Source organism: Ipomoea nil, unplaced genomic scaffold, assembly GCF_001879475.1.
Source record: "Ipomoea nil cultivar Tokyo-kokei standard unplaced genomic scaffold, Asagao_1.1 scaffold1900, whole genome shotgun sequence".
Classification (NCBI taxonomy): Eukaryota; Viridiplantae; Streptophyta; class Magnoliopsida; order Solanales; family Convolvulaceae; genus Ipomoea; species Ipomoea nil.
In genome coordinates, this window is record NW_017618328.1 from 811,948 (window position 1) to 822,756 (window position 10,809).

A 10,809-nucleotide genomic window follows, 5' to 3' on the forward strand; every position below is an offset into this window, starting at 1 on the left:
AATTTCTTTGAACAAGAGCTGCAATTACAAAGTGCCATCCAATTTCAGTAAAACTACAAAATTACCACCGCCCCTTCAACTTAACACTCTTTGTTAAATTTAGCAGTAATAATTTGGTAAACTTGAGAAGAATGAGGATAATTTTGGGATTTAATTAGACGTTGTATAATAAAAATAACACAAGGTACAATCTTGTATAACATACTGTTATACTGACATATTTTTAGTTTCGGTTAAGGCCTAACATTATTGACTCTTATTAAAATTGTAGATTGTAATTGTAGATGTAGATATGTATTTGTAGCAATCGTTATACCATGCACCAGGGTTCACATAGCATTATGCGCCTCGCGCCTCCCAAAACGACGTTGTTTTGTTAAGTTGTTAAAAAAAATCTTCTGTTTCGAATGCACATAAACTCATAACAGAATACACATAAACTCATAACAAAATACACATAATCTACATAATACATAATACACATAAACTTTTAGCTGAATACACATAATGGGGTTTGGTTAACATAATACACATAAACTCTTACTGAATACACATAAACTCATTACACAATACACATAAACTTTTGACTGAATACACAAAATGGGATTTGGTTAACATAATACACATAAACTCTTAACTGAATACACATAAACTCATAACACAATACACATAAATTTTTAAATGAATACACATAATAGGGTTTGGTCTGTTCCGATGGACGGAGTGATGTCAGCATGACGTCAACATGAAACGCGCGCATTTTGTACCTAAACCCACATTGCTATATACGCCGTGGTGCACGATATAAATTGCCATATTTGTAGATATGCCTCTTATTTTTGGGCCTTCCTTCTATGCATGCTAATTCTCATCTTAATCTTTTGAGTTAGATTTTATTGGGCTAGCTCAATTGAATACGGAGTATATTCTATAATGAATATTATATGAGAGTCAATTTTTTTTTCTAAGAAATAAATTATTTACTAAAATAGAAAAAAAAAAAAAGAATTAGCAATAACACATTGAATTTATATTGAATGTACCTCATTGAGGTTATTTATTTTTTTCCATTGAGTAAAGTATTGTCAGGATGGGAAAAAAAATGTCAATTTTCTTTTAAAATAAATCAAAAATAAAAATGTAAATGATTTATAACATAAAAATAAAAGGAATAAGAATATAATTTTAAAAGAACTATAATAAATAGAGAATTGACATAATATTGAGAAAAAATGATTAAATAAACTCCTAAGTAGAAGAGTAAATAGTGTAATTGAGCTCTCAAAAACTAGTAAAAAAGTGAACTTAAACTCAATGGTAAAGAGGAAATTTCAATTTTGGTCATATGACTATAGGGGTCTTGTTAATTTTACTCTCTGACTTTTAAAAGTGTCACTTTAGTACCTTAACTATGCAATTTTTGTCAATTTTGGTCACTCCGGCGAAATTGCCGGTCAACTGCCAAAAAATTTTAATTGTTAAAATAATGAGGGTATTTTGATCATTTCACGTCTCTTTTCTTCTTCCCAAGCGAGTTTATCCCTTCCTCTCTCGTTTCCGGCAAATGCAATGAACTAAGATGATGGGGAAAGGAGGCTTGATGATATTAAAGATAGGGTTTACAGGGAGAAAGAACGCTGAAAGCGAAGAGAAAGGGATGAACTCGCCGGAGAAGAAGAAAAGAGGCGTTCTCACCTAAATGGCATCCTCTCTCTCTCTATATATATATATATATATATATATATATATATATATATATATATATCAAAAGCCCTTATTTAACTATTATTAACAAACTTTATTCAACCATATATATGTGTGTACTAAAACTTAGTATCATGGTCTAAATTCAACAATTGTATGTGTAGGAACCGTTGGTAGGAAAACAAATAATAATCAAATAAAAATGACTATTATTTTCTGGAAAGAAGGGAAGAAGAGATGAAGGAAAAAGACTAGTGTTTGGTGTTGGGTTTTTGCAAGAGTCGAGTGAGCACTCTTTCCTTAAAACCGTATTTGCCACCTCCCAAAGATGCTAGGAGCGTTGTGGCCTAGGCTTCCCATGATAAAACTTGCTAGTGATTCAATGTTTGAGCACTCAAACAAGGAATCCGGCGAGCAAGACACGGCTATGAACACAGTATAGCTTAAAGAAAGAGTAGAAGCAGAGAGGTTTTGAGGCTAAAAGATGAACTTTCGTGTTCTATATTTTCTGTGTAAAACTCTACTGCCCAACTCCTCTTTATATAGGGGTGAAGGATTTAATAGCTTTTAATTAGGCACTTAAGGGCACCCCTTCACCTTCCTGTAACAGCAGCATTAGCATGGCCTTCAATTCAAAATTTAAAATTGGAATTAACTCAGAAAATTAATTCCGTAACAGTAGAATTGAAGAGCCAACGGTCAGAAAACTGCACAGGTTCGTGTAGGCCGAAACTTCCAGTTTCGACCCCAGGCCGAAACTTCCCATTGGGCCCTTTCAAGTCTCGGCCCGCAAGGCCGAGACTTCAGGCCGAAACTTCCAGTTTCGACCCCAGGCCGAAACTTCCCATTGGGACCTTTCAAGTCTCGGCCCGCAAGGCCGAGACTTCAGGTTCGGCCAGAGGCCGAAACCGCATGTTTCACTGGTTTCGGCCACCACAAGGCCGAAACCAAGGTGTGGCCGAAACTACCTACTGGTTTCGGCCACAAGGCCGAACCATGGTGTAGTTTCGGCTACATCTTACAGTGGCGTGTTGGAAAATGACAGCCCGTTTGGCATAACTTAGCCTGCAAGGCCGGGTTTGAATCAAGCCTTTTCAATCTCTGCTAGTTGGAATTTGATTTACACCCCCCTCTCCCCCGCGAGAGAGCCTCTAAGCTATACAATTCTACAAGTTTCAAAAGAGCTCTTGTATATAAGGAGGGAAAATCTTCATTCCAAAGCAATGTGGGACAAAAGCTCACTTTTTCCCTTCATTTTCCAACTCAAATGGGTCTACTTTGAGAATCAATATCTCATTCACCCATTATCCGTTTTGAGCGTACAATATATCGATCTCTTCGTCTCACTACGAAGAATCCGAATCCACTTTAACCCGACCCAAATTGGAAGTGCACCCCACTGATAATTGTACCACAAAATAGCCACTTAACATGCCATTTTAAGCTATTTTTTCCAACAGTACGTCCTGGCCTAGTGTTATTAAGCATAGCAACACATACATATAATTCAACTAGCTTTGAAAATTGTACGTGAACATTCAATTCGACAATAATACATAAAAACATGATAATTGAAGCTAAGATTTATTTAGATTTGATTAGCGAGTCCACTTGGGATTTTCCATGAAGACCTTTTGTTCTGATGAAAGCCCTGTACTGATTGAATGTCATTGGAGAATACATTGCAGGTTTGTCCTTGCTAATAGCTTCTTCTAGAGGCTTCACCACCACATCTCCACCTGGGTTGTAGAACAGAGCCATTGACAACCTTTCCTTCTCCGAGTTCACCATCACTCTATGCTCAACGCTCTTATATATTCCATTACTCATCACCTGTCCATCCGGCTCAAATCAAGAAGGTCAATATACTCATTTTATTATATTATTAAGAGTCAAACTTAAAACTAAAGTTACTGAACCAATTACTCGACTAATTTAGTCGGGCTTGTTTAATATAATGCATTTTAATATTCAACACGTGTATACATATATAAGTAACAAAAAAAAAATAGTGGCTTCAATTGAGGACATACAATAATTAGGTTGGTCGCTGTTATTATTGTAGTTGTCATCTAACAAGGCGTTTGGTTGGAGAGGGGGAATTACATGGGAAAGGAATTGTGATTCCATGGGAGATGAATTACTGGGAATAAAATGGGAATTTAAATTCTAGTGTTTGGTTTACAAGAATAAAATTACTGGGAATTTCAATTCCAATGTTTGGTATACATGAGAATTGAAAGGGAATAAGTAGTATAAAGTCCAAAATGTCCATTGTTATTATCGGACATTAATTTTAGGTTAAAAAGGGAAGGGGTAATTTTGACTCATCGCTATCGTTTTTTCTTCCTAAAATCCCAGGAATTAAAATACTGGGGAGACATGGGATTTTAATTCCATGAAAATGGGGAAATTGCAATTCCATGGAAGGTGTAATTCCTTTCAACCAAACAAGGAAATTTTGTGGCCTTTGAAATTAGGTGGGAATTAAATGGGAAGAGAATTTAAATTCCCTTCAACCAAACGCCCTGTAAAAGATAGATAGGTATATACCTGAATTTGATCACCCATGTTGATAATGAATGCGTTGGGGAGTGGCTTAACTGTTATCCATTTGTGATGGTGGAAGACTTGGAGGCCAGCCACGTTAGGATCAGCGAGGAGAAATGTCAATCCACCAGGGTCAGAATGGGAAGAGAGACCCAGCGCAAGGTCTGGTTGAGGGCATTTCGGATAAAAATTTACCCTTAAGCATACCCCTCTCTCTTCATACCCACCAAAAGCTTCATGAATCCTATCCTCTTTCAGTCCCAAGTTCACTAACAATATCCTTGTCAGCTTCTCTCCCAGATTCGCCACATCTTCACAATATTTTGCTATCAATTCCCTTCATATCCAAATTCAAATAAAAATTAGTTTAATTTAGATATATGATCTATAAATTCAGCATATACATGCACACATGCATATTAATTAGAGACATATACTGTTGGAGGATAAAAATAAAACTCCACTCTCAAGAATAGCATAGGGCATAGGGCTTTATTGTTTTTTCCTTTCCTAATCTTTCTATTCAATGCCTTCATCTTCCCTTTTATAAACCAACGTGTAAGCTGACTTGTGGACTGAAATAATACAATCTTCTTCTTCTTCAATCTGCTTTCTCTTCTCTCATTCATTCATGTAGTCATTTCCGACATGGTATCAGAGCGGCGAGGCAGCTATGCCGCTGCTGCTATCGGCGCCGGATAACCGAATCAAAGAAAGGCTCATCCGACGACGTCGATTGCTCAATCCCTAGTTCGCGCATCGCCGATCAATTCGCAGAGGATTATTGCTACGCAGAGTAGCAACAATACCGACGCTCGATCACTGGTCCGATCAGCATCAGCAACGATTCCGCAGTGGAATCTGAGTTCGGAGCAGTAGACGTCCGTAGCCGATCCGCAGCGGAAGGCGATCCAAGGATGTCTGTCGATTCTGATCACACAATCTTCAGTTCAGGTGACCTCCATAGCCATTCCGTAGCGGAAGGAAGGAGTTCATAATCCGTATCTAATCTCAGATCTATAAAATGAGATTCTCAGTCTGAAGCAGATGGAACAGTCCTCCGATTCAGCCACAGCGGCTATGTCTCTCGATCGGAAATTCGTTCAGAGAGCTATTTGTAAGGTCGACCGTGATAAAATTGGAAAGAGCATCGCCGGAGTTGGAACAGAGGACCTGGTGCAAGCCGGACTTGCGCCTGAGGAAGTGGCGTTGCTGGAGGCAGAGCTCAAAGACGTCATTTTTGCACTGAAGAGAGAACTAGAGGCATTGCTGGAGGCAGAGCTCAAGGCATCCATGGCCGTTCCGCATCGGAACCTGTTCACGCAGAGAAAATATAATCCAGAAGATATGGAAAATCCACACCAAATCTCAGATGATGATTCGATGGAAAGTGTTGAAAATTATCCAGCAGATGTTGGTGATATTAAATTCCCTTCAACATTAGGTGAAAAAAACACAGATCCATTTGAGGTGTCTGAATTAAACTATAGCAATAAAGTACAGCAGAGTGCTTGTCCTACTGCTATTAGGAGTGCTGGTGAAATTGGTGTTAGTAGCACAAATGATGAGGAAGTTTTAAATGCAGATACTGCAACTGCTCATGCTAGAGACGGCCTTAGTTTTGGGATTAGTGGAGGAAGTATAGGAATTGGAGCTAGCCATGAAGCTGAAATTCATGGGATGGATGCTTTTGTGCATAGAGCTGATAGTGTTGTTGGTGATGTGGAACCAATTGCTGGAATCACTGAAAACGAAGGTCAAACCGGTGAACATGGTGGATATGTGGTGGAGTCAGGCTTCTTGGTTGCAAAGGCGACAGGGCCTTCCAATGGGGAAAGTGGTTATAAAGAAGCTATTGAGTTTGACCCAGTTAACCATCATAACCCTTTCTGCCCTTGGGTGAATGGAAATATTGTTGCAGCTGGCTGTACTAGTAGTAGTGGTTCCAGTTCCAGTGCTGGTGTTCTTGCTCTTTGTGGTTGGCAGCTAACTTTAGATGCTTTGGATTCTTTGTCGCTTAGAAGTGTTCCATTTCAAACTGTGGAGTCTGAATCAGCCGCTTCTAGACTTCCAAAAAACTATTGTTATGGTTGTTGTATTGATTCTCCACTTCGTTCTTTTGTATCTAAGTTGGGCATGTAGGATCTACACGTTCCAGCTTACGGCGGCCGGGGGGGGGGGGGGGGGGGGGGAGCGTGTTGGAGGATAAAAATAGAACTCCACTCTCAAGAATAACATAAGGCATAGGGCTTTATTGTTTTTTCCTAACCTAATCTTTCTATTCAATGCCTTCATCTTCCCTTTTATAAACCAACGTGTAAGCTGACTTGTGGACTGAAATAATACAATCTTCTTCTTCTTCTTCAATTTGTTTTCTCTTCTCTCATTCATTCATGTAGTCCTTTTCGACACATACACTACTTAAAATGACTCTCTAGTATAGGTGATAAGACAACTAGATCAATGACGAAAAAACCCACAATTACTATTTAAGAGTGTGCATGAGATCGATAAACCGACTTTATGACAAACTAAAGGTAAATTAGTTTAAGTTGCTAATAATTGATCAGTTTAAACCTAGAAGCTAGGCCAATAAACTATTTATTTTGATTAGTTACCGAGTTAACAGTTTGATCAACTTGGATGGGAGTTATAGATTTACCGGCATGAAACGGGAAGATGTGGCCACTTGCAAGGATCCATAAGCGAGTTGGGCAGAAAATGGAGAAAAAAGTAATCGCTCCAGTCCAACTTGGCGCCCTTCTCCACCCCGAGGCGGCTGCCGTATCCCTCGTAGGTGGCGGGGGAGTTGGCGTACTCCTGCTTATCCTCCACCAGCAAACGGAAGAATTCTCGCCATGCCGCCTGCATGCCCGCCATCAACCCATGGTCGACGTCGTGACCCACCACCTGGAAGAACCCCCACTCACGACACGCCTCCGAAATGCTCTCAAGAACCCGATCACGAATCGACCCGTCCGACGAATCCAGGTCCTTGAAGTCGATCAACGGAATGTTCACCCCGTCGTCTGCCGCCGCCACAAAACACGCCTTATCCAGCACCTGTTTGACGTACCTTTGCGGGATTGTCTTAATGCCGCTTTCCGACAAACACTGAACTCGGACAATCGGCTCCGGCCATTGACTCAAACAACTCATTATTTATTTTTATTTTTTAAGGTTGTTTTCTGTAGGTGTTGGTGAGACAAATAAAGAGGAAGAGATGGGAGGAGTTATATAGGAGAGCTGAGGATGTTAAAGGAAACATGAAATTCATGGGCACATTTGAAGAAACTTTCGCATTATACTTTATCTGTTTTTAATTCTAATCTAAAAACATAATAAGTTGTAATCCAGGTTATCTCTCAAATTTTATGTCTGTTTTTTCTGTTAACATTTTTTGTACCTTATGCTATAAATGTTGTACTACATAATTTTTTTGGGCAAAAGTATCCCTGCGGTTATAACTTTGTTATCTTTCACATTATTATTACCATGCACATGCATACACAATATCTTTTTCTTACATTCTTCACTTGGTAAGTTTGATTTTATTTAGATTTTAATTAAATGTTACCATAATTATATTTAGTAATATATCACAATATCTTTTTCTTACATTCTTCAATTGGTAAGTTTGATTTATTTAGATTTTAATTAAATGTTACCATAATTATATTTAGTAATATATCACAATATCTTTTTCTTACATTCTTCAATTGGTAAGTTTGATTTTATTTAGATTTTAATTAAATGTTACCATAATTATGTTTGGTAATATATCACAATATCTTTTTTTTACATTCTTCAATTGGTAAGTTTGATTTTATTTAGATTTTAATTAAATGTTATCATAATTATATTTAGTAATATATCACAATATCTTTTCCTTATATTCTTCAATTGATAAGTTTGAATTTATTTAGATTTTAATTAAATGTTACCGTAATTATATTTAGTAATATATCACAATATCTTTTTCTTACAATCTTCAATTGATAAGTTTGATTTTATTTAGATTTTAATTAAATATTATCATAATTATATTTAGTAATATATCACAATATCTTTTTCTTACATTCTTCAATTGGTAAGTTTGATTTTATTTAGATTTTAAATAAATGTTATCATAATTATATTTAGTAATATATCACAATATCTATTTCTTACATTCTTCAATTGGTAAGTTTGATTTTATTTAGATTTTAATTAAATGTTACCATAATTATATTTAGTAATATATCACAATATCTTCTTTTTTTTTTTACATTCTTCAATTGGTAAGTTTGATTTTATTTAGATTTTAATTAAATGTTACCATAATTATGTTTAGTAATATATCACAATATTTTTTTTTTTTTACATTCTTCAATTGGTAAGTTTGATTTTATTTAGATTTTAATTAAATGTTACCATAATTATATTTAGTAATATATCACAATATTTTTTTCTTACATTCTTCAATTGGTAAGTTTGATTTTATTTAGATTTTAATTAAATGTTACCATAATTATATTTAGTAATGTATCACAATATCTTTTTCTTACATTTTTCAATTGGTAAGTTTGATTTTATTTAGATTTTAATTAAATGTTACCATAATTATATTTAGTAATATATCACAATATCTTTTTCTTACATTCTTCAATTGGTAAGTCTGGTTTTATTTAGATTTTAATTAAATATTACCATAATTATATTTAGTAATATATCACAATATCTTTTTCTTACATTCTTCAATTGGTAAGTTTAATTTTATTTAGATTTTAATTAAATGTTACCATAATTATATTTAGTAATATATCACAATATTTTTTTCTTACATTCATCAATTGGTAAGTTTGATTTTATTTAGATTTTAATTAAATGTTACCATAATTATATTTAGTAATATATCATTTCTATAATTTTTACTTCATTAATATTAAAATGAATTCTACAACTATATTAAAATGAAGTCTACAACTATATATATATATATATATATATATATATATATATATATATATATATATATATATATATATACACACACACACACGCGCGCGCGCACGCGCATATACACACACACATTTATTTAACATTGAGTATTAATATTGGGCATATATTTTTACGCATCGCGCATATAAAATACTAGTCTACAATCCTAATAAGAGTCAATAATGTTAGGCCCTTAACTGGAACAAAAAAATGTCGGTAGTATTGTTTCTTAAAATGAGTGGTTCATATTATTTTGATTTTAGTATTTTTTTTTAATGATTTTCCATATTTACCCTCTATTATATTATTTTCTTCCGTTAAATAACTTAAATTTCGTTAGTATAAATTTTAGTAACGGAATATTCCATCAACTATTTATTATTTTTAATTTACTCATTAATTTCTATAAGAAAGGTCTTAGTTAGGTTCGAACCACATCCCAATTAGAGTTGGCATAATTATTAAACATATACTACGAATATGTTAAAATGTATTTAAAAAATATATATAATATAAAATTTAACATAAACTTTGGTCAAATAATTAGTCCGACTAAATACATAATATTCAAAGTTAAGCATCAAAGATTATAAATCAAGAACTTTAAAAATCATTTGATTTTTATGCGTTTAAAACAAAAAAAAAATTAGGTTAAGTTTTTTTTTTTTTTTTTTTTTTTTTTGGTTTAATTAATCTTCTTTGATCATTTAGATCAGAACAAAACTTAATATTTCAATTATACTTTTACATTATTGGTATGATTTAGGTCGTTATGGTATTAATATTTTTTGTATGTATTTTTATAGGGGTACAATTGTACATTACTTTATAAATATTATACTATTATTTTTTTTATCGGACAAAATTGTTCTTACATCATTGTCAGACCTACGCGACCTAACGACAAAGTTGTTGATCATAAATACAATTACACCTGGACTCTAAAACGGTAGGACCATTTTCCAAAGAATTTACAATGTTGACAATCCCACTGGCTCCAATTGAACAAGTTTACACATCAGAATTTTATCAATGCATGAAAACTTCTAAAGATTTTTGTAAGTTAATTTTACTATATCATTATAACAATATCTATTGTAACTATATATTTTGAATTATTTATTATCATCATCTATTGACAGAAATTGTAATAATTTTCATGGACAAACTCTCAAAACAATTTGTCTCAACAACGAATGTAAATTTAAAAAAAAAATCAATGATTTCATTATTGTCAATGAAAAGTATGTACGCAACTTTATTACTCTTATTAAATTAAATAAATAAAAATAGTAGCTACAACAAAAAATAATACATATGCATTTAATTAATTTAGAATTAGATACCAAGACTATGTGGTCTAATGATATCCGGGTTGGACTTCCATTTGGAAAGTTGTGAGTTCAAGCCTCAGTGGAGGCGTTATTGGAGTATATATGAATGTAATAGAGCCAGTAACATTCAAAAAATTTTAGAATTAGATGTCTTTATTTAAAAAAAATTATTATAAAAATTTTAAAAAGAGATATAATTTCATTAGTTATATTATCTTTATTTTCTACAATTCAAAGATTC

The 10,809-nt window shown here is 33.8% G+C and overlaps 1 protein-coding gene across 1 annotated transcript; it reads right to left on the bottom strand.

The window, feature by feature from the left end:
• Positions 1-3,235: 3,235 nt before the first annotated feature.
• Positions 3,236-7,466, bottom strand: LOC109193681 (leucoanthocyanidin dioxygenase-like). The gene is made up of 3 exons (XM_019344534.1): positions 6,917-7,466; positions 4,258-4,591; positions 3,236-3,537 (listed from the first exon to the last, which is right to left on the bottom strand). Exons 1-3 carry the CDS (start codon positions 7,411-7,413, stop codon positions 3,289-3,291), a joined length of 1,080 nt encoding a protein of 359 aa, XP_019200079.1. The 5' UTR covers positions 7,414-7,466; the 3' UTR covers positions 3,236-3,288.
• Between the last annotated feature and the right edge of the window lie 3,343 nt (positions 7,467-10,809).